The sequence below is a fragment of the Eschrichtius robustus genome, chromosome 2, assembly GCF_028021215.1.
Source record: "Eschrichtius robustus isolate mEscRob2 chromosome 2, mEscRob2.pri, whole genome shotgun sequence".
Taxonomy (NCBI): Eukaryota; Metazoa; Chordata; class Mammalia; order Artiodactyla; family Eschrichtiidae; genus Eschrichtius; species Eschrichtius robustus.
Genome location: NC_090825.1, coordinates 110,106,207 through 110,130,784, shown reverse-complemented (window position 1 = coordinate 110,130,784; position 24,578 = coordinate 110,106,207). Strand labels below are relative to the sequence as shown.

The 24,578-nt window shown below is 43.0% G+C and overlaps 1 protein-coding gene across 2 annotated transcripts in view; it reads right to left on the bottom strand.

Annotated features, from left to right (window-relative positions):
• Positions 1-300: 300 nt before the first annotated feature.
• Positions 301-24,578, bottom strand: part of SLC22A4 (solute carrier family 22 member 4) — a 42,736-nt gene continuing 18,458 nt past the window's right edge. The window contains exons 4-10 of one of the 2 annotated variants that reach the window (XM_068535845.1): positions 18,472-18,643; positions 14,479-14,605; positions 10,825-10,919; positions 8,249-8,463; positions 7,160-7,342; positions 4,895-5,030; positions 301-2,238 (exon numbers count right to left, since the gene is read on the bottom strand). In XM_068535845.1, coding sequence (XP_068391946.1) covers positions 2,163-2,238; positions 4,895-5,030; positions 7,160-7,342; positions 8,249-8,463; positions 10,825-10,919; positions 14,479-14,605; positions 18,472-18,643 — 1,004 coding nt within the window. In that variant the 3' untranslated portion in view covers positions 301-2,162. The remainder of the gene's footprint in view (positions 2,239-4,894; positions 5,031-7,159; positions 7,343-8,248; positions 8,464-10,824; positions 10,920-14,478; positions 14,606-18,471; positions 18,644-24,578) is intronic. The other variant, XM_068535846.1, reaches the window with a different exon arrangement.

Below are 24,578 nucleotides of genomic sequence, written 5' to 3'. Positions count from 1 at the left end.
TAGCTGTGGCACGTGGGCTTCAGTAGTTGTGGCTCACGGCCTCTAGAGCGCAGGCTCCGTCCGTAGTTGTGGCACATGGGCTTAGTTGCTCCGTGGCATGTGGTATCTTCCTGGACCAGGGATCGAACCCGTGTCCCCTGCTTTGGCAGGTGGATTCTTAACCACTGCGCCACCAGGGAAGTCCACATCCTTACTTTTTATATTTAGAAAAAGCTTTAAGAGCATTTTATACTTCGGTGTTTAAAAATTCAAGTGTCTATGTTTCAAACATAACATTTTCACCACGCTAGTGTTACAAAATGTTTTAATTAAAATGAATATCCTCAAATGCCTGTTACATGCAAGAAAGCACTACAGTAAGCAGCACTGCAAGGAATAAAAAGATAAGCAAAGTGAGGTCCCTGGCCTCCCGGAGGCTTACAGACATGTTGTGTGTCAGTGGGGACAACTAGACAAGAGCCCAACTGAGTGAAGGTAACAAGTACCAGAAGGGCACAGAGGAGTGAACAGTCACTGCTGGTGGGAAGGAAGTTCAAGGAGCGCTTCCTGAAAGGCAGCAGGGCCTGCTCTTTGCAGGACAGGCAGCTACTGTCTGGCAGGGTAGATGGAACGGTGATCTAGAGGCTGCATCAATGGGGAAGATAAAGGTGCTGGGTGGATGAAGCTGTGCACCTGAGTCCCCAATGACAAAGCATAAACTATTCTAAGATATTCTGCTGGATTTTAAAGTAACAATCAAAAGGTGGGATCAATGTGTCAGTAGGATATAAAATATATGTTAGAAATATGGCAATATAAAGAACAATTCTGAGTTAATCAGAAAAGTTCCAGATAAAGATCTTAAAGAAATAAGGATTGTTTACCAAGATGTTACATCAAAGGTTCCTCTGAAAAATATTTAGATAGTGAATATTTACATTTGGGGATAATTAATTTTAGGAGATGATGCCACCAAGCAGCATATTAAAAACTAGTGGCTGCCTATTCTACAGGTGCACCATTGCACTGATATGTTAAAGGGTCAGTAGCTTGTCACGTGCTGCTCCAAGAGGAGCCGCCCTTGGCGAAAGCATGCTGCCCAGGTCTCCACGACGAACTTCTTGCTATGTTATCATGTCAGCATGCCTAAAATGTGGTGAGACACAGAGCTGACACTCATCTTCTGAGTTTATGCTAATACATTATCCCATTAGTGGCTTTTACCTTTTACCTTGCTCATTCCTGGAACCAGATGCACCCCTGGTTGAAGAGGATACAACTGCATACCAGATTTAGGAAGGGATGTATTAAGGGAAAGAACTGTTTTAAAATGCTCTCCAGATTCTTGGCTTGGACAGCCTTCTTCCTGGGTGCTGACCCCTCTTGGCTATGGGGCACACAAACCACCTCTACCAATCTAACTAGTTTGCAGTTTTCCTGATTCTCTATTTACCAAAAAAAGGTCTCTTAAGCCAGTCTTAGTGAACAGAAAGCTTAGTCAAGTGTTCACAGAGAGCACAACAAATGTGGACCATTCAGTAGGCTGTGAGCCATAGCTGCTGAAATTGTAGCTAGGATCTGCCTTGGTTCCCTTCTTAAAGGCTGACAGGCCATCTGAGCCAGGCTACTTGATCTCTTGCTGCATTTCACTTGTAAAATGCTATTAATATCTGCCATCAATTCCTCTCAAAGGAGTATATAAAATTTCCTGGACAGGAATACTCCTTATAATCATTTGGCTACAGCAGTGTATGAGTTCACTTCAAAAACTACTGTAATTTTGAACATGCTGGTTTACTCACTCACACACACACACCCAAGCCTGATAGTTGTGTTAATTCAATGACTTTTTTAAAAATTTGGGTAGTATTTGTATTTGGAAATGCATGTTAATCTTTATATGGATTTACCAGTCCTTGACCAACACGTTTTGTAAAAATCCTACAAACCCATTTCATCGAATTAATTAGTACGGAGGACTTTCTGGAAATGGTTTGTTTTTTAAAATAAGGAGCTTATCTGTAAGCACGGTCCAGAGTTTGCCATATGACAAGCATTTCTTAATAGCAAGGTCCATTTTAGTGTTAATCTTCATAGTCAGTCCATTTCATCAGGAAAGGCTTTAGTGTCTTCATAGTCTTACGGATCTGTTTTTCAGTTCACCAAATAGGGTGGGAATTTTATCAGAATGAAGTTATTAGAACTTTGGGATTTTCTTCTTTCTCCATTGAATCTTTTGTTTTTTTCCTATATCTGAACCTGAAAATAAGGTAAGTGCTAAAGAAAATTAAATATTTAAGACTCCCCTCCTCAAAATGCCAAACTGACACTGAAAAACATTTCTCCAGTCAATGAACAGGTAATTATTTTAACTCTAATAAGAACCTCATGAGTCTAGAGCTAGTATTCTCTGATTTTATAGTTTTCTTGAGGAAAGAATAGAGTGGTAAGCATGAAGTTCTTGGTAAGTTAAAGTTGATATTGAAGTAGTTTTATCATTAGAAGAAACAACTTATAAAAAATGGGCATCTTTCGCTATACATGTTCAGTTTGGGATCAGAATCCATTCACATATAGACTTTTATCATGGCTACACACTAAAAACACTTTATCTTATATAACATCACAAAAGCCATATGAACTATTTCCATATAACAGATGGGAATACTAAGGTTTAGTGAAAAGTAAGCAAATTTCCCAAGTTTATGCAGTAGATTTTGGGATTTGAGGCCAGGCAGTTTCACTCTAGAATCTAAACTTCTCCTACCATACCAATAGTCTTTTAAATATTTGCCAATCTATGATGTCATAGAAGGATGTTTGATTTTTGTCCCTGGTTCCTGACATAGAGCTTCTAAATCCCTTGTAATTTTCTGAGTGACAAGGGTAATAGTGTCTTGCCTCTTACTCTAATGAGGTGACTCGGTGGGTCCCTAGATAGCTTCACGATGGAGGCTGGTTGCTAGAAGGACCAAGCCTTGACTAGAAGCCCATCCTCCAGCCTCCAGGGAGGGGAGAGGGGCTGAGGTCAAATCAATATTGATCATGCCTATGTGATGAAACTTCCATAAAATCCCCTAAACACCGGGGTTCAGAGAGCTTCTGAATTGGCCAACACATCCACGGGCCGGGATGGCAATGCTCCCCAACTCCACAGGAACGGAGACTCCTGTGCTCTGGACCCTTCTGGACCTCACCCTGTGTACATCTTCCCCTGGCTGTTCATTTGTGTTGTTTGTAACAAACCAGTAATCGTAAGTAAAATGTTTTCCTGAGTTCTGTGAGTCATTCTAGCAAATTCCTGAATGTGAAGAGGAGGGTTGTGGAAATACCTGACTTTGTAGCCAAGCTGGACATGTTGGAGCTCAGGGCAGGCTGCCCCAAAATTTGCCACAATGGCATATTGATTATTTTGAATTGAAGTTGCTTGTGAAGCAGCTGATGCAAAAGGAAACTCTGGCCTCCTCTGTGTCCCTGAAAGCAGGGAATAAATCCCTCATGTGAAAGGTGCAATCCCTGCATATGGAGGTAGAAGGACACCCTTATTACCAAAGACAGGGAATTCCAAGGCTGGGCCAAGAAATCTCTATAAACAAACCTTGTTACTTCTTTACTAATTTACTACACAAGCCCAAACTTTGCTTAAATTCCTTACTAATTAAGCACTCAAACCTAAGTTTCTTTGTCCTGTCAATTCCTCTCAAATTTATTGTTTCTTTGTCTAAAAAGTGTAAAAGCTGCCTGCTTTGACCATTTCTTAGGTCCTATTTCTGAGAGATCTCTGTGTAATGAATTAAAATTTGTTTATTTTTCTCCTGTTGACTGGTGTCAATTTTATGATTAGTTTAGCCACAAGACCTTAAAGGGGTAAAAGGGTAAATTTCCCCTTCCCCAATAGCCAGAAATGTGGATAACCTTGGGGAACCATTACTTGTGGCTGGCATCTGAAGAGAAGGCTGTCTTGTGGGAGTGAGCCTTTAACCTGTAGAGTCTGATGCTAGCCCTGGGTAATTAGAGTCATAACTGGATGAAATTATAGGACACCTGTTTGGTGTCAGAATTGGTTGATATCAGGAGGAAAACCCTTGCACAATCTCATAGGCCAAAAAATGACACTGACATTTTTTATGCTTTAATTAATGTGGACAAGTATTTCTTTTTTATGTATATATTTTCCACTGAAATTTCCTTTTCTATAAACTGTTTGTTCATGACCTTTGCCAGTTTTCTTTCTGAGTTGTTTGTCTTTTTCCCATTGATCTCTAAGAGTTTCTTGCATCTTAAATTTATTAACTCTATGTCTATATTGTGTGTTGCAAATATTTTCCCCCTGGTTTCTTGACCTTTGTTCTAATTTATGGTTTCGTTTTTGCTGTACCAACAATTTCTAAAATTACATAATCAGATATATCAATCTTCTCCTTTATGGCTCTTTGCTTTTCATAATATGCTCAGAAAGGCCTTCTCTAAGGTTATAAAAATATTTATGTTTTCTTCTGGTACATTTATCACTTTATATTTTTAGGTCTCAATTTTTAGTCTTTCTGGAATTTATCCTCATGCATTTTGAAGTAGGATTTAAGCTTTTTATTTAGCCAAAATGGCTAGTTGAATGTTCTAACACCTTTTACTGAATAATCTAAATTTTCCCCACTGATTTTGAATTGCTACTTGTTATCACACACTGAATTCTCATATTTTCTTCAGTTTAATTCTGAACTCTATTCCATTCCAGTGATTTCTTTTCTTCTACCACCATCATACTGTTTTAATTACCATTGCTTAATAATATGCTTTATTATCTGATAGAGCTACTTTCCACTTATTATACTTTCTTTTCAGAATTTTCCTATTTATTCTTTCATGTTTATTCTTTCTGAGGAATTTTGATATCATTTTTTAAAGTTCCACTTACCCTTTCACTTTCTGCATCTGCTCTAAGGTCTCTGGTAGAGTCATTCCAAAACTTTCAGGGAAGAAAAGAGTGATGATTCCAATCAGGACGGTCAGGCTGCCCATGAGGATGTAGGGCAGAACTCTGTTGTAAGCACCTGTAAGGCACAGGACATAAGAACATCAGTTAGATACAGGGTTTCTCCAGATGCTCTTGAGAATCATTTTGTAAAGGTGGCAAACAGTATTTGAGAGCAGTTTTAAACCTGAATATTTACAGAAGAAAAAAAGTGTGCAAAATACCACAGTATCTGTTTGGCAGATGTCATTGCCTCCGAATTTCCATAATCATTCACCTACTCAATTTTGCATTATCATAAGGTCTTTCATGTCAACTGGCATTCTCTAAGCTACTACTTAATCATGTGTGATAAATGTTCCTTTGATAGAAATTTTTGCCTACCAAAGTTCTCCTCTTAAGGTAGAGGTCATTGGAGATGGGGGGTGGGAGGACACCAAGGGGAAAGAGGCTGACCAGGATGTTGCAGGAACAGCTACTGGCTGTTATGACTGATATGACCTTTGCTTTTGCCCAAACCAGTAGGCTGCTGCGGAAAGCTTGGTCCACAGAGCTGTGAGACTCTTAAAAGAACCTAAGTAATATATTCAATCCAATTTAAATCAATAAATGTCAGGCACTGTGGTTTCTTTTTGCAGCATTTATATGTTTTGGTTTTACACGTAATTGGAAGAACCACTCCACCTCTTCTTTATGTGGTGTTACTCAGACAGGGGAATAATAGATCCTCATCTTGCTTCCCTTCTGCATACAGAGATTACAGAGGAATAACACACCCAAGAATTTTATTTGACAAAAAAAATATCAATCTTGAAGCTTCTCTGAGGCCTCTGTGTCACCAACAGGAGCCACTCTGCGGAATACAAAGTTCTTTCTCAGACTCCTCCATTTCTTATGTACCAATGGTCCACCGTTAGACCATATGAGCATGGTTTGAAAGTATAGGGAAGAACAAAGGGGAAACGACACCATTCTATATAATAATGTACTTTCTCAGGTGTTCAGGGCAGCTGTGTGGAAAATATCTCTCTTTCTCTGTAAGGATTTAGAGTATACCTTTTCTGAGAATTCACATATGTCTTTGGGGATGTGTATGTGTGTGTGTTTGAACCAGTAGGTAACCAATAGATGACTAGGAAGAATAAGGAGCTGTGTCTACATCTCTCGCCAGTAGAGTTCTTGATGAGGTTTAGGCTTGGAGTGCCAGATCCTAGATCCACTGAACATCCCACTAAAGCCCCTCTGTGGTGTTTTTCCAGATTGATAAATTCGATCATATAAAAGCTAAAATTGCCGGCAATGCAAATAAAGTCATTAAGTCAAAATGGAAATAATAAACTAGGAAGAATATTTATAAAATATATACAAAGGGCTAATTTTTCAATTACAAAGAGCTCCCAAAATCAAATATCTAAAGTTGATACGAACCATTAGAAAGATGGGTAAAGACATGAACAGTCAGATCTCTTAAAAATAAATAGAATTTCAATAAATATATGAAAAAATGCTCAACCTCATTCATAATTGAAGAAAAGGAAATGAAAGCAACAATGATATCCGTTTTTCACATAACAGACTATCAGTGATTAAAAAATTGGATGATCCCCATTGTTGGTAAGGATATGGAGAAACAGGCACTCTCATATACTGATAGTTGGGTTGTAAACTGGTATAGTATTTAGAGGTCAATTTGGTGATATCTATGAAATTTTTAAATTGCTCCAGCAATCCATTGATCCAAATATACAAAGGCTGTGGGGGGCGTAGAGGAATGTTCACTGCAGTGTTACGTATAGTAACAAAAACTTGGAAATGGCCTAAATGCTCATCCATGAACCTGGTTAAATAAATTACGTGTATACACACATTGGAAGTCTATGTACTAACTAAAAGAGCTATATATACGGATATGGCAAAATATTCTGATACAATGTTAAGTTTAAAAAAAGTTGTGAAACAATATTTATGATATCATTTTGTGTGTTTAAAAAAAATATATATATATATGTTGTGCAAAATGAAATGTCTGAAGGGCTACTCACCAAACTGTTAATAGTAGTTCCTCTGAGGGCTGTGATTTGGGGAACTAAGAGAGTAGAGGTGAACTTGTACTTTTTCCAGTACTTTCTATGCCGTTTGCATTTTTCATAATGAAAACCTATTACTTTTATATTTAAAAAGTGAATAGACTGATAAGAAGCATCTCACCAAGGTAAACAAAGTAGGGAGCAATGATGCTACCCACTCTGGAGGCCATGGATGTGACCCCCACAGCCATGTTCCTGACCAGGGTTGGGTAGAGCTCTGCAGTGAAGACGTACAGCATGGAGAAGGCAGAGGTGATCCCGAATTTTCCTAACATGGCCAGACCAATGGACAAGAAGTTGTAATCTGGAAAAGAGACCCAGTGTAAACAGAGGTGTTTTAGAAGTGATACTTTCTTAAACAGTTGCTTGTATTGTCCTTTTTGCTTGTATAGGAATGTTTTATAATATAAAGATATTCCCCAAATTATACAGTCTCTTCAAAGCCTTACTAATTGGACATGGACAAAGATGGAGCGTGAAGGGTTGCTTTGAGCTTCGCTCTTCTGTTATTCTAGATCATTTATGCATTCTGTGACCTTGTCCACCTTTATTTATTACAACAGTTTCATAGTCAGTTGTTAGCATGTTAATACAGTTAAGTTTAATCTTTGAAGAGAAGGACCAATCGTTTTTATCCTGTTTATTATTATAAAGATATATATATTTCTATGCATAGTACTATATATCAAAAATCTGTTGACTTAATATGTTAACAACATGAGAAAGTTAGACATAAGGGGAAAAGAGAAGCATATCTTTTCATGTGCTCTCTAACTACCTAAAGATTACAGACCATAAAAATCACTGAATTTATACTGGAACTGGCATGTACTACCAACTCTAACACTTGAATATACACATCAGAGAGAAGGTTTGAAAATACCAAGAAAGTACCAAGAAATTGGGAATCGGGATTATGACTCAGAGAAAGAGGTTTGAGGGTTTAGGTGAATGTTTCTGTGAAGGGGATGACTGGGAGCATTACTCTTCCTTTTCAGGTGGTGATTTCTGATTCTCTAAGGTTAACTCTTCTATTTGAAGGGAGTAATTTTGAACATGGGAAATCACAGAGTTAGTTATCACTTGTATAACTGACTTAAGAATGACTTATGATGTAAAGGCTACATAAATAGGGAACAGGGACTAATAATTAGCCCGGTCAAGGTGTGGATCTTTTCTGGTAAGCTGTTAATATTGGATAACTTCTTACCTGCAGGTACCAACTGAATTAAGAGAAGCACACCTCCTCCCAAGAACAGTACTCCAGCTATGACATAACGCCTGGGTAGGGTTCGAAGTAGCAGCCAGGCTGTAATGTAAGCTGGAACTTCAATCAAGGCAGAGAAGAAACAGTTCAGGTAGGCATCTCCATGTAAATTAGGAGTGTTGAGAGACAGAGCAAAGTAACCTACTGAGGTTAGCATCCTGAAAGACAAAAGAAAAAAGACAAAAATGACAAAAGGATGGCTTGAGTCTCTTTACAATTTCATGATGGTCAGGAAATTGTCTAGATGTTGCTGTCTTACAAATAGCCACATATGGCTATTTAAAAGTAAATAAATTAGGGACTTCCCTGGTGGCCCAGTGGTTAAGACCGTGTGCTCTCAATGCAGGGGGCCCAAGTTCGATCCCTGGTCAGGGAACTAGATCCCGAATGCTGCAACTAAGAGCCCTCATGCCGCAACTAAGAGCCCACATGCCGCAACTAAAGATCCCGCACACGGCAACAAAAGATCCCACAAAGATCCCAACAAAGATCCCACGTGCTGCAACTAAGACCCAGCGTGGCCAAAAAAAAAGTAAATAAATTAAAATTAAATAAAATTTAAAATTTCGTCCCTCAGTTTGTCACTAGCCACACTTCAATTGTTTAGTGGCCACATGCAGCTAGTGGCTACCATAAGGGACAAAAAAGATATAAAACATTTTCATCATTGCAGAAAGTTCTATTGGACAGCACTAGTCTAGATATACCAATATTCAAGAATACCTATCCTAATCTAGTTAATTTCAAGTTTCAATAGGAGAGTTTGTATATTCTCATTCCTTCAGAGCTATTATTTGAAGAAAGAATGTCAGTCACATCAGTGAACATAAAATCCATATTTCATTCTTCCCTCCAAAGAATAAGAAGGAGGAGAGGAAGGCGAAGGGGAGGGGGAGGAAGAGGAGGAGAAGAAGAAATATAGGTAATACTGTGGGATCCACTTATAGTAAATGCCAATTGATTTAGTAAAACTCACTTTAGTAGGGAAAAAAGTGAAAAAAAAAGTTCTCTGTTTGTCCAGTGGTTCGGACTTGGAGCTCCCACCACAGGAGCTTCGGCCCGACCCCTGAGTCGTGAACCAAGATCCCACAAGCTGCGTGGGGTGGCCAAAAAAAAAAAAAAAAAAGGAGAACAATAACAAAGTAGAAAATAAAATTAGACTAGGAAACTGACAGATATGTTAGAAAAAATATAAAAATAAAAATATAGATGAAACAACAACCGGAAGGTAAAACAGAACCATGATATTAAAAAAGAGATGGAGAAAAAAAAAAAGGTGGAAAAGGCCTTGGCTGTGGAGGGCGGGGCCTAAGCAGGGGCAAGGTTTGGGCAGTGGGCAGGGCCTATGCTTAGGACCCACAGGGCTGGAAAAGGCCCTGGGGGGCAGTGGGGGTGGGGCTTAGGCTCAACAGAGCAGAAGGGGCTCAGGCGTGCCCATCGCCTCTGGTCTCAGAGGGTGGGGGAACCCACCAGCAGGCTTCCTGGGCTTGAGTGGGTGGGGCAAATACCCTCTGCTCCTCTCTTGCTCCTCCCATCCTGGAGGGCCCCTCCCACCTGCCTCTCCTGTTCTCTTCCAGCCTCCCTCCTACACCCCCAGGACCAACCCGGCCTGCAGGGGACCTCTGAGAGTGTAGGACCTGGCCCGAGAGCCGGGCAGACTTCCCCGGCCGATTCGGCAGGGGAAACGCTGGGTGTGCTCCCCCCTGATCCAAGCCCCCGAGGGTCCCTCCAGGCGTGGGAACCCCTCCCCAACTCTGAAAGCCACCCCTCAGGGGCGCCAGTCCTGTCCGGCCTCCACTTCTCCCCACCCCCACCTCAGTCCTCCCATGTCCTACCGGTTCGCTTGGGGGTTCTTCCCAGCTCCTTGGGCATTGGGGTCCCCCACCAGCATCCGGAAGACGCCCTAGTTGTGAGGAGACGCGAACTCCGCGTCTTTCCACACCACCATCTTCTACCTGTTCTGATTACCATCATTTTTTTGTGCTGCCATCATGGGGTAGGCATGTTCTTTTTGTCTTCTTCCTAATTTCTTGGCAGATACATTATTAAATCTTGCCTACAAAGTCAGTTCATTATTTCTAGACCTTAAAATCACTCGGTAGATTGCTATGAGCAAGTATAAAAAGCTTGTCAAAACTCCAGTGCAGGCAGTGAGGATTCAGGGTATTCTAACTTCACTGATTAATTGTCCGTATAGCTTCTGGAAGCAGGAGCTGAATTAGCGTCTCAGCTTCAGGCATCAGGGACATCATTAGTTTTAATCCCAGTAACTCTAGGAGGAGCAGGGAACCATTTCCCTGTGGGTCACAGTATTGCAGACCTAAATATTGTTCCCTGTGACATTTTTTTTCAGTATCCAGTTCCATGAATTAAATTGAAGCCTTCCAAATAACTTAGAATTCTTAAATTTTAATTTTGCCTCAGGAAGACCCAGGCCTTGACCTTGTCCCTTGAATTAAAGAAAATCAGTTGTATATTTACATTCTGTATGTCGCATTTCCAGATCTCTTATTACTTACCATAGCAGCAAGGACATAATTGTTATTATGCCAATATTCCGAGTCTTGAACAGGTCCAGAATGAAAACTTTCTGCTGCTTCAGGGGGGTTAGCTCCTGTTGTTAAAGTAATGCACACAACCATGAGATTAAGAGGTGGTGAGGAAGTATCTTTGGCTGTGACAGTATATTCTTATGCATGTAAGTCTCACGTCACTTTGAACATGCTCAGAAGTCTGGAATTTGCAGGGAATAAGGGCATCTAAATATATGATGCTTATTATAACATTTAAAAATGTTTGTGGCCCATTTTAGACAAAAGCCTTTAAAATATATAACATTAGGGGCTTCCCTGGTGGCGCAGTGGTTGAGAGTCTGCCTGCCAATGCAGGGGACGTGGGTTCGAGCCCTGGTCTGGGAAGATCCCACATGCTGCGGAGCAACTAGGCCCGTGAGCCACAGCTACTAAGCCTGCACATCTGGAGCTTGTGCTCTGCCACAAGAGAGGCCACGACAGTGAGAGGCCCGCGCACTGCGACGAAGAGTGGCCTCCGCTCGCCGCAACTAGAGGAAGCCCTCGCATAGAAAACGAAGACCCGACACAGCCATAAAATAAAATAAATAAATAAATTTAAAATATATAACATTGGCTTCACTGTCTATTTATATAAAGCCTGACTGCTAACATAGCCTTGCCTTGACTCGTGGGCATCATTATGGGTGACCTTAATCACACTGAGCCTTAGGGCCTGTTGAGTGGGTAGCGCCATATAGCCCCAAACTGCCTTGAGGTCCATATCTGCTTTTAATACTTTTCCTGTTGTTGTCTCAGTGTCAGAACACACATGAGTTAACTAGGGGACCTTGGGCAAGTTACTATTTATCCTCTATGAGCCTCAGTTTAACTCTCTGTAAAATGGGTATAATAATCAAGAGTTGAGAAGATTAAATGAGATCATATATATAAATCTTAGCATAGCACTTGAAGCATGGTAGATGCCCCATACATTTTAACTATTACTATAATTACTGCACCATTGAGGAAAAGGTGTGAGCTGTCAGTGGTTGGTGACAATTTCATACCACTGTTGATGGGCTTCCTTCCTCTACTTTTAATTTACTGAAGTTAACTTGCCATGTGTTAGGAATCTAGATAATCAAGCTTATTAGAACTGAAACTATCAATGCACTATTTACAACAGCCAAGACACGGAAACAACTCAAGTGCCCATCAACAGACGACTGGCTCAAGATGATATGGTATATATGTACAATGGAATATTAGTCATAAGAAAGAATGAAATATTGCCATATGCAGCAACATGGATGGATCTAGAGAATATTACACTTAGTGAAATAAGTCAAACAGAGAAAGACAAATATTATATGATATAACTTATATGTGGAATCAAAAAAATAATACAAATGAATCTACATACAAAACAGAAACAGACTCACAGACATAGAAAGCAAACTTATGATTACCAACGGCAAAAGGAAGGAGGGTGGGAGGGATAAATTAGGAGTATGGGATTAACAGATACAAACTACTATACATAAAATAGGTAAGCAACAAGGATTTACTATATAGCATAGGGAACTATAGTCAATAACTTTTAATAACCTATAGTGGAAAATAATCTGAAAAAAATATATATGTATATATATATAACTGAATCACTTTCCTGTACACCTGAAACTAACACAATATTGTAAATCAACTATGCTTCAGTTTTAAAAAAAGAATTGAAACTAAAAAGTTACAAGGCTCTGAGGTGGAGCCTTTTATCTCCTCAGGATAAAGTACAATGACTCTGTGGCCCTATGATGTGTGTTCAGTAAGAGGCTGAGGAAGGAGTTTTTACTACAAAGGAAGGAAGAGTGCCAGACCTGCCCTTGTAGCAGGTGCTTCCCAAATATTAGCATCCTTCTTTCCGAAAACAGACACCTCCTCATTCAGCTCACAGCCATGTTACCTTTTTGCTTCTGCACTACGTGGAGTGTACGACTCTAGAACATGCCCCTGGCAGTATAACCCTGTTATCCCAACAAAGAAAGCCCCTGCATAAACTACTGGGAACTAGCAGTCCTCCTGGAAGGTTCTGGGAGTGGTACCAGGCACAGACAGGACCTGTGGATCAGGCATCCAGTTATATTGACCAAGGCTGGGAATGGAATTCTTGATCTGAAGAGCAAAGGATTAAGACATATTTGTCCTGGCAGCCCTCTGAGAGCTTGGGCTCATGGCCACTGTAATTAATCCTCCAGCCATCACCAGGGTATCTGTTTCTGTCGGAGGTCGCAAAGGTCAGGAATGGAGGAAGACCTCAGGGTGGAGCACCGGCGTGCTCGCCACCCTCCAAAGTCCTGGGGTGGCCAGGAGCGCAGATGTGAGCGTGGAGCAAGCATAAAGACTAAGAAGCATATAGTCTTCTTGAGGTGTCCTGAGCAGTTCCTGACTCTCTGGCCAGGAGTGCCATTGTCCCATCCTCTCCATCCATCTAAGTGTCCTCCCTGGTTTGGACCTGCCTCTTCAGCCCTGAGTCACTCTACTCTCTTTCTCTGCTGGCTCACAGTGTCCACTCCTTGGGGACTTCCTCCTTCACGTCATCACTTACCTTCCATCTAATCCTCTTAACACTCTTGGTTACATTCTATGCTCCTTATGTGTCTAATTTTTCTTGTTTTCTCTAGGAGCTGGCACGAGGCATGGCCAAGGACACTGTGAGTCCTCACTGTCAGGAAGCGAATCTGCTTCCTCTGAATATCTGCTTTTCCTCGTGGCCTCCTGCCTGCAGGGGTGAATCCTCCAGCCGGTGCTCTCAGGCCTTAAGGTTCTAGACAAAACATAGCAAGACTAAAGACATGTACAGCTTCCCCAGCAGACTTTGGTAAGATTCAGAGTACAGTGGGGAGCCCATGGGTGGAATACCCCTCAAACACATTTTTCCCTCTTAATCTGGACATTCAAAAATCACCAGTATGTAGCTGCATCAATGGTGTGGAGCAAGACCAATAAAAAGTTGGAGATGAACTTGCAAAAGGGAAGGGAACTAATATTTAATCAACACTTGCTATATGCTAAGCAGTTTACATATATTATTGCACTTAATTGGTCCACAGCACTTTGAGGAGGGCTCAGAACTTCATCATCATTGTGTCTCTAAGGCCTTGAACAGTGCCTGGTACATAATAGGCACTCAAAACCTATTGAATCAAATTAAATTCCGTAATCAAGAATGCATAACTGGGGCTTCCCTGGTGGTGCAGTGGTTAAGAATCGCCTGCCAATGCAGGGGACATGGGTTCAAGCCCTGGTCCAGGAAGATCCCACATGCCACGGAGCAACTAAGCCCATGCACCACAACTACTGAGCCTGCGCTCTAGAGCCCACGAGCCACAACTACTGAGCCCACGTGCCACAACTACTGAAGCCCACGCGCCTAGAGCCCGTGCTCTGCAACAAGAGAAGCCACCGCAATGAGAAGCCCACGCACTACAACGAAGAGTAGCCCCCGCTCGCTGCAACTAGAGAAAGCCCATGCGCAGCAACGAAGACCCAACGCAGCCATAAATAAATAAATAAATAAATTTAAAAAAATAAAAAAATAAAAAAGACTCTGAAAAAAAAAGAATGCATAACTGATCTCAGGAGGAAACATTTGCAAATCCTTACCTCCACAGGATCAAAAACCACCACTGGGGCAGCTACATTGTTCATTTTTGCAGCTTTTTGGATGATAACTTCAGCTTCTCTAAATCTTCTCTGGGATATCAGCCACCGGGGAGATTCAGGAATAAACCTAAAATTCATTTGAATGTTTTATAATTTTTCACAGCAGCAAGGTTGATGCTATCAACTGTAAGTTGCCCCCGAGTAATTTTTATTTTGTAAAATTCTAGTTTGTCTTTTTAAAGAACATCAAGAGGGAGGCCTTATAAGATTTCCATTATTTGTAGGAATAAATAAAAGCACCTTCAAGTTTCAAAGTTATGATCAAATCATAAGACAGATCATTAGTTGTACTTGAAGCCAGAGCCACACTATAAGGGGTAACATTAACTGGGTATGTTTAAGCCAGGGCACCTGGAGAACACCATCCATAACTTCATAGGCGGTGTGGCTCATAAAAGAAACACAGTCTAGTATCTTTTCAGTGTGTCTATCCCTAGGAGAATCCCTGGTGCCCCAGCTGGTGATGCTCACAAGTTTATTGGGTAAAAGAGGGCATCTGTGTTTCTCGGGCTTTTCCTGCAGTCAGAGGAGGAGGTGAGTGCACTGACACCCTCCTGTGGGCTGCCGCATGGCTTTCAACAGATTCTAAGCTCAGTGAGTACCCAAACCAGACCACAGCCAATGTGGTCTTATTTTTTTAATGCCTAGAAACATAAAAAAATTTTTTTTATATTGGAGTATAGTTGATTAACAATGTTGTGTTAGTTAGAAACATATTTTTTATTACACAATCTATCCACATTTTTTAACTGATGCTCAAACATGGTTGACTTTTATTCTTTCCTAATTTTTCTATTTTTTCTATTTCTATTTATTTTTATTATACTTTATTTAATTTTTCTATTCTTTCCTAATCTTTATTTCTCGGAATTGCTTAGCCATTCTTCTGCCAGCTCTTGTTTTCCTTACTTATTTGTCAGTATTAAGTTATCCTAGAAAATAAATTATATGTAGCAGATATAGTCCTCCTATAATTAATAGGCCGCTCCAAAGCCTCAGTAGGAATTATCTCAGAGCAAAACACAACATATCGAATAGCCAACCCCCAGCTTCCGTCCCTAGCCTACTACAAGCACATGGGTTGAAAAATGAACCCAGTCTGCATTTTTGGGAATATATCCCTTGGTTGGTCCCTGTAGCAACTGTGATGACGTTAGGCCACTCAGTTTCAGTAATTAGAGCTGTGCTGTCCAAGAGAACTTTCCCTGGTGTTCTGTATCTGCGCTGTCCAATACAGCAACCGCTAACCACACGTGGTTATTGAGCTGGCGTGACTAGTGTGACTGAAGAAACTAATTTTATATTTTATTTACTTTTAATTAATTTTAATTTAAATCGTTGCGTGTGGCTACTGGCAACTGTATTAGTGAAGAATTAGAGGTCTTACCCCACAGCCACTATATACAGCATGGGTACTTCTACTTCTGAGAGGTATCTTTCCCTAACCAGGTTGTTCTTAGAAATATCCTACCTTTCTTACTACAAGCTCTGAGTGCCATCACCAGCCTCAGGTTCCTAACGTTTAGTCAGCTAGATATTGCAAAGCTTTCCCCATGCTGCACCTATGGGCTCCTTCCCCACCCACTACACACATAGTCCATTTGTACCTGTGATCACTTACTGCCACGCCTTTTAAAGGACATTTGGGACATAAAAAATCCCCAAACCACCTGCAGTGGCTCCCATTTTCAGCCCACTGCACTCAGGGTTGCTGCGATCTCTACTTTTGAATTGCCATGGTTTCTTGGTGCATAAAGAATTAAGTCTAGCTGATCATTTCAATTTAGTGGAGGACCAAATAAGGTTGTACACTAGAGCCTCTCAGTAGATTTAATTCAAATTGAACAGGGGAAGGGTGTTGCTGGAGAGTCTATATTACATATTAAGTAGGCGGCAAAGGTCACAGTAGCTCAAAGCAATCCCCACATCTTCCCAGCCCACCCGGATGGATGGGCATTGCTTCAGGAAGTCCCACCTTCAAGGACAAGATGTTCAAAAGAAAGCTATTTTATTTTTATAGGAAAATGGTAAAACTGTTGTTAAACTTTCAGGACAAGCACTCAGCATGTTTGTCCTGGCCCCGGGCTGCCCTCTGTCTGGGGCAGTCCTGTCCCTGGTACAGTGTGCCCACAGCTAGGAACACTTACCAACCAGCCCATGGGCAATAGAGGAACAACTCTTCTCAGGGCGAGAGTAAGGCAGCTCCTTGTGGGATGGACCTTCTGTGCTAGAAACTCAAGAGGCTGACCTATCAGAGCTGTTCCTTGCTGTGATATTTGGTTCTGAGGCAAAGATCCAAGCCCCACAAACTAAAATCCCTACTAATCCCTTACAGTCAGTCAGGGCCCTTCTATTTTTGTTCTTTCTCTCTCTCTCTCTGGTAGAATCATACAGTAATAAAGTTGACTATAACATATTTTAAAAGTACTGGTCTCTTATGCCAAAGTGACAACTAGAGCCAAAGAACACAGATTACTAAAATCATTCATTTGAAGAGGCAGAAAATAACCTTTGAATAATCTTGTCTTGTGTCTTGAGAGACTCAAGACAAGACATCTTTTAAGATAAATTCAGTTAGCAGGGGGGTTGTGGAGAGAGGGACAGAGGGTATGACGATGATAATGATCACGATGCTGCAGCTGCTGATGATTCTCATTCCAGAAAACTGCCCTGCTCTCAGACTGGGTCAGGAAATCAGAAGAGTATCTAACCTCTAACACACTGTCTCTCAAATTCTAGGGAAGTAAGAAAAAAAAGTGTTCTCTCTCCCCCATACACACCCATGCCAAGAATTTGCACTGGTAAATCATAGCAGTCTTAGAGGTCATAAAAGGACAGTAGTTTGGAGAGGTCTAACAAGAGCCATCTGGTCCAACAAGGTCAAGATGTACTACCTGTCAGCCTCTACAGCTGCCTAACAGTTGCAGCAAGATGAAGGCCCTTCTAGGAAACTTCCTTAGGCAGTGTGTCCACAGGACAGGACAACCATGAGGGTTGGTCTAACCTCTGAGCTCTAAAAAATGATCAGAGAAACTTTCATTGTGTGTGAGCCAGTAGAGATAAAGCAGTTCAGTAAAACCAGTCACTGCTGGGAGATTTGATTTTGACATCATGAAACCAAACCAGGACTAATTAATGAGAGAGAGAGAGAGAGAGAGAGAGAGAGGGAGAGAGAGAGAGAGAGAGGGAGAGAGAGAGAGAGAGCCAGACCCAGTAATGGGAAAAATCCCCTTTCCTTTTGCTTAAATATGGAAAGATCAAAGAAATGGGGACTCCCTCCCCAAAAAGGGTATGGCTGCGACCTTATTCCACCATTCTTAATCTGTTCTCTCACCTAAAATCTTCCCCATAGCCATACTGGGTGAAACTGGGGCCAGTGTCTCAACACTTTGTTATTGCCACAGTGACGTGCCAAAATTTGGTTGAAGGGTAGTGGGAGGAAAAAAGAGAACACTTTCTCTAACAACTCATTAAACAGAAGGAGTTCTCTCGCCCTTCAAGACAAAGCAGATAAACAGTGACATCTCAGACGCTAATCATCACGCGACAGGGAAGTTTGAGGAAGTTACATCAGTTGTAGCCATGAGGAGAACAAGATTTCCTAGCGAGAGAAAAGTGTCAGAAGAGCAGGGGGGCAGAGTTAAAAATAACAAAACCCAACAGACCATCTCCACAAACAACCACCACCAGTAACAGATAAGCGTGGGGAGAGCCTCAGGGGGACTGGGTTTCCTGAGAATGGTGATTTGTGGGTTGGTGGGGAATCAAACCCCAGCACATAGGCCCACCCCAAAGAGCCGAACGGTCTCTGGGCTTCGAGGCCCCAGCCCTTTCCAGTGAGATCAGCAAGCCCACACCACGGTCAGCCTCAGGCTCTGGGCTCCAGGCTGCTGGCCCGCAGAAGGGGGCTGTCTGGGACGGAGCCACACTCACCACCACAGCGGGAAACACAGCACCCCCGGCAACGTCAGCGCCAGCAGAAGCATCCGCCAGTCTCTGATGAAGTAAGCAAACAGCGGCAGCAGCATGTAGCCAACTGCAAAAAATGTGCACACGCCTAACGTAGAGAATATAATACGAACTGACTTGCCAAGAATTTCTGTTCCTGTTCAAAACAAGGGAGGAGTATTAGCATTTTAACTCACTTTAATATTTGCTTTTTACATCATTACCTGGCAGTTAGAGTTTAAAACATAACCACTTAGAAAATGGAAAAGGTGTTTGCCTCATGGCCCAGGGCAGGAGCGGTCAGGGTGGAGGAAGGTGGGACGTGACCCAAGACTTACCACCTCATAGAAGGATGAGTTTTCATGAGATTTTAAAGGAGCCACAGATTTTTATTTTTTAAAGGCTTCCTCATGTCATAGGAACATCATGCCCAGCCCTAAGAGGTAACCTCTTCTGAGGATGCCACATTTCCAAAATAAGAGCCCCGGGGTAAGGAACAGAAAGGGTGTCCCAGGAGACCGGGGCGGTGGGGGGGGGGGCTTTTCTGAGGGCGAGTGGATTATGGGGCATTCAGCCTTTCCCACAATTCTCCACTGTAAAAAAGCAGACACGGGTCTCTCGGAAACAGTGGAGAGTTCAGTTACTGAGTTGTGTTAGGACACCCTTAGCCACACTTGAGCGCTGAGAAATGATAAAGAGGATCCAGCTGGCTCTGGAGGTGCACAGAGCAGGGCCCCAGCACCCAGGACTGAATTCCGCTGCAGCTACACTGTGCCCAGGGCTCAGCCCCAGGCAGCCACAGTCCACACAGCCCAATGAAAGACAAGAAGAAGCTGCTCTTCCGCCTGGCAGGCGGCAGCCCTGGAGCTGTCCACACACAGAAGGAGCTCACAGAGCTTTCCCAGAACACCACAAAGGTCCAAGACTGCTTGGCATCCGGCCCTGTTCTGGGAAAGGCTCCTGCTCTGCTCAGCACCACACTGGATCGCTCAGCCCCACTTCTTCCAGAGCTGTTGCCTGCTCCTTGGGGTGCTTGATTTGAGACAGGGAGTCCAAGAACAAGCTCCTGCTGTTGTCACAAAACTCCAGGCCCTTTACCCAGAGTTCACTCTCGGTCTTCTGCCCCAGGGTGGAGATCTGGCCAATGGCAACAGCTCCGTCTTTTGTTTGAGATCTGCCCACCACTACCGAGAAGTAGCCCAGAAATTACAAAAGAGATCATTCGAAGGTCATTCAGGCTTGGCTTTCAAGAGAGAGTTTTTCAATCGTGTTTAGATGCCCTGAACACAGGCTAAGGAATTTAGAGCTAATTCCAGAGAAGCAGTAAAATTACTACTTCTGTTGGTTTTCCTTTCTCACCTCCTACCTGTTCCTGTCCTCACCTCTCTTCTTCTTCTTCACTCAGCATAACTGAAGATGTGCCTCAGTGGTTCCCTCTTGAACAGCCATTTCTAAAAGCTAGACTGATAGAAATGGCCAGGATTGTGTACCCCTCACAACCTGGACTGCAGACAACAGCCCTAACCACCCAGGGCATTTCTCAGCCACTAAGCTCATTTCCAGGAATAGGGCCAGACTTCTTTCAGGATCGTGAGTGTTGTGTCCAGATCTTTTCTTACCTCATTAATGACCTTCCTACCACTCCATAAGAAGACTCACCATGCCATGGTTTCTAAACACTTCAGCTGTGATTATTATGACATGAGAATGAATAGGGGGTGATTTATTCCTAAGCAGAGATTCAGAGGTGAAGCAGCAGAGGATGTGACTGTGGAAAAGAGAAAGTGCCCAGGACCAAGTGAGAATCTTGTAGACTCATGAGGCCAAGGGAGCTCCCTCACACTTCCATGACCCTGATGAGAGAAGAGAGAGAAGTTACACCACTGGATTCTTCGATAGTCTCCCTCTCTAAGCTTGGATCTCAGGCCAGAACAGAGTTGTTCTAACTTTGCAGAGTACCCATGGGGGACAGAAGCTTCATAAATCTACCCCTCTGCCTTTCTGTGGAGCAACACAGATGGCACAAACCTGAATAGTTCCTTGTTAGCATGACTTCCTGCTCACTGACTTTTAGACAATCACCCTGCCTTGAACACCATCATCATCATCTTCATCATCTTCTTCATAGCTAGCAGTGTTTTGAGTAGGCACTTTGAGCCAGGTTCCAGACTGAGTGTTTACATATATTATCTCTTTGAATCTTCACAACAATTATATAAGAACTAATATTACTTCTATTTTACACATTATCAACTGAGACTTAAAGAGTTGAAGCACATTGTCTAAATTCACACATATGTACTAAGTGGGACAGCCAGGTTTTAAGCCTGATCAGTTTGACCTGTGGATACTGTCCAGGAAAAAAAATTACCTGGGAGCAAAGCCTTGGCCCTGTCAAGCAGTCCTTCAACCGAGGTCCTAGTGGAGACATGTGGGAGATGGGTGAGGCCACACCTGCCTTTTAGAAGTTAGGATTTGTGTTTTTCCCACCTGGGCTGGTTTTTGAACTCACTAGAGGCCAACCAGCCCCCTCTGAGGGACACTGGGAGAGGAGTCCTGTTTCCTGCAGACGTTTCACGGCCTGCAGGTGCCAGAAACTCCATGTGTTCAGCTGGCAGTGAGATAGGTGACTGGTGACTTCTGGCTCTGCTGACTGGGGATCCTTGTCCTGGCCTCCTTTACCCCCTAGGTTTTTACTCCTAGGACAAAGCCCACTTGGTCTTGGTCTGGTTGGGCCTCTGAATATCACTTGGGAGTGAGACTCTGACATCTAAGCCAAAGAGGTATGTCTTGGCCAGGAGTGTTTGCCCACTGCCTGTCACCACCACCAGAATCTGAGCACTTTCTCCAAGAGGGAGTGACTCAGAGAGTGCCAGGCTTACTACCATGTTGATCAGGGCCCTTCTGTGGTAGTCAGCCCAGGAACCACTGGATCCATTTCACTTGGAGGCAGGACCCGCCCCTCCATGAATGACCAACAGAGGTCTGCAGACCCCAGCTCAAGAAACAAGACTGTGGTGCAGTTGCCAGGATATGGGGTAGGACCCAAGGGCCCTAGGATAGGAGTGGCCTCCATTAGTCATGTGCAGAGCCTGGGCTCCTTGATGCTCATTTGTTACTAGAGTGACTTTGATAAGTCCTATTTCATGGAGCTATTATTATGAGGACTGAGATAATGTAGATAAAGGGCCTAGTCAGGTGTCTGGCATGTGGTAGGTACTCAGGAATAATTAATTCTTTCATCCTGGTCAAACAGTTGACATGTGCCAGATGTCAGGGGAATGTTGGAAAGTACAGTGCCTTTGACCAAGAGACCTGGTGAAAGACAGCAGAACCTCTCTTTGCTCCCCAGAAAATACTCAGAATTCTCATCAAAATAGCAGATATTCCCTTGCTTCCTCTCTCTCCCCTACAAACTTTCACAGATCATTCTAGTTAAAAGTAACCTTTCCTATTTCTGCATATACCCAGAAAAGTTATATGAGCTCCTCCCAACACTCCTAGGCCATGACCCACGTTCTCTATGACAACTGCAATGGCTGCCTCTGCCGACCAGATGTGAGCCCCTTGAGGACAGACAGGAGTGAGTCCTTCCTCCTCCCTGGGTCCCCCCGGTTCTTCCCTCACACAGTTCAGTGCAAACAAGGGCTGCCAGCAAATTTCAGCATCTTTTTAATGTATTTATATCCCATCTCATCCCTTGAAGGTTTTGAGGTAGCTTATAATTTGAATAAAATAAAATAATGGTAACATTAAAGTAAAATACAAAGAAAGGTGAAAAGCTATGCCTTGGAGAAAAGAACAAAAATATGTAATGGGTCACTTTGGAAAATGGTCTGGCAGTTCCTTAAATGGTAAAACATAAAATTCCCACCTGACCCAGCAAGTCCACTCCTAGGTACGTACCCAAGAGAACTGAAAACAGATCCACAAAAAACTTGTACTCAAATGTTGATAGCAACATTCTTCAAATTGGTCAAAGAGTGGAAACAACCCAGTTGTCCATCAGCTGATGAAGAGATGAACAAAATATGGCATCTCCATACAATGGAATACTGAGTCATGCTACAACATGGACCAACCTTGAAAACATTAAGTGAAGGAAGTCAGTCACAAAGGCCACATATTGTATGATTCCATTTATCAGAAATATCCAGAATAGACAAATCCATAGAGACAGAAAGTAGATTAGTGGTTGCCAGGGGCTGGGGAGAGAGGAGTGTGGGGGAGTGATGCTGATGGGTTTCTTTTGCAGGTGATGACAGTGTTCTGGCGTTAGGTAGAGTTGAAGATTGTACAACTTTGCAAATACACTGATAACCACTGAATTATACACCTTTAAAGAGTTAACATTATGGTATGCAAATGATATCTCCATTAAATAACTGTGTGGCTGATAAAGGCTGCGTAGTTGACACAGCCTGAGCTTCCTGGTAGCCAAAGTTTAAAGGAAGATGCCATCAGTTATGCACTTATCAAAAGGAAGAATTCACTTAGACCTCAGAGGAAGCAGAACTTTAAATAGTTCAGCATGCTGGAACAAATATTGCAGAGAAGGTTGATGTTAGGAGCACCAGGAAAATACTGAATTAATGGATCAGTCAAGACAGGAGACAAAATAAATTCAAGCAGCTGGTTGTGAGAGATAAAGGAGGATGCCGCTGGCATTTCACCCAGAGGCTGTGGACAGGTCAAAGGCATTATTTCTGGGAAACAGTAGGAGATTGTGAGTGGGAGCTAGACTGTGGGTAGGGCCAGTGTCCTTGGTCCTGAGTGGTCACTTCCTCCTGAACCAGCATCATTCTGGCAGCTCCCTCACTTCCAGGTGTATCCATGTTCTGTTCCTTTAAGTAGCACCATTCCTTCCTTTCTTTTTCTTGTCTCCTGTGACTCTGGCAGGCTTTATAATTGTTAAAAAGCAGAGCGAGGAGAGGATCCATTTTTGCATTGCTTTGAGAGTGGGAGTAATTCAGCTTCCTGAATTAATGTGAAGACTCCTAAAACGGGAGATTATCATCACAGACTCTTGCCAACCCTTCCCTAGAGCCAGAGGGCAAAAGGGAAGGCCCAGACAGAACGCAGACCGGATCCAAAGCTTAGGTTTCTTTTAGTTGAATTTGACTATGCTAGTCCTGGAACACCAGAGAGCGCTGCTGCACTGCCAGAAGTCAGCCTCCGCCGAGTCTTCCCCACCCCACCCTACCCCAGGCGCTGACGAGCGAGTCTGGCTGCTCCAGGGGGCAGGTTGGTTCTCAGCGACACTGAAACGTTCAGGCCTGAGAACCCAGTATAAGGAGGCTCATACCAGTGCACAAAAGTCAGCAGTTTCCTGCAGATCACAGTAGAGTAACACTATAGCCAGGGAGGCTCCGAGAGCACCCTACCACAGCCCTGGACCAGGCTGATGCGGAGCCTGCTACACCCAGCGTCCCACCCACTGATTTCTGGCTTGTACATCTAGGCTCTGACTGATCTTACAGATCTTACTTTCCCTTTGGCCTTCTCACTCGTCTCATCATGGGGAGCAGGGAGGGAAGTTGGTTGTAGTGTCAAGGTCAGCTGGGCAGGGACTTTCTTGCAGGAGGCCTGGGTGGGCTCTCCTGGCCGCATCCACTCACACAGGGGAGGCTCCATGGCTCCAGAAGCACCATTTGCCCCTGGAAAGGCAGGTCTCAATGCTGCCATTCGCAGGACCTGGGGGATGCCGTGCATGGCACAGACGCCATCTGGCTCCTGATCCCAATGACAGGGCTTCTCTGGCTTCACCATGACCTTGTGCCCTTCCACTTCAGGTGATTCTTTAGGTCCTCCTAAAGGGCTCTGCTGGCGTCAGGCAGATTCCTCTGTTTAGTCTCTGGTATGTTCTGGCCCAAGCAAAGCTACCCATTGGGCTTTCCAGGTATAGGGAGGGCGGTCATCAAAAGGAACATGGAATCTGCAGGGTTTAAACCATGAGAACAACAGGCTCTGCTGTGTCCAAGAGCCCTGTGTCCTTGGGGCCATCACACATCAGGAGGTGTAACTTCTGTCCTGAATTCCTCCAATCTCCAGCTTCCAGTACCACTAGCTGGAAGCTTTCTGGGTCCTCTCCT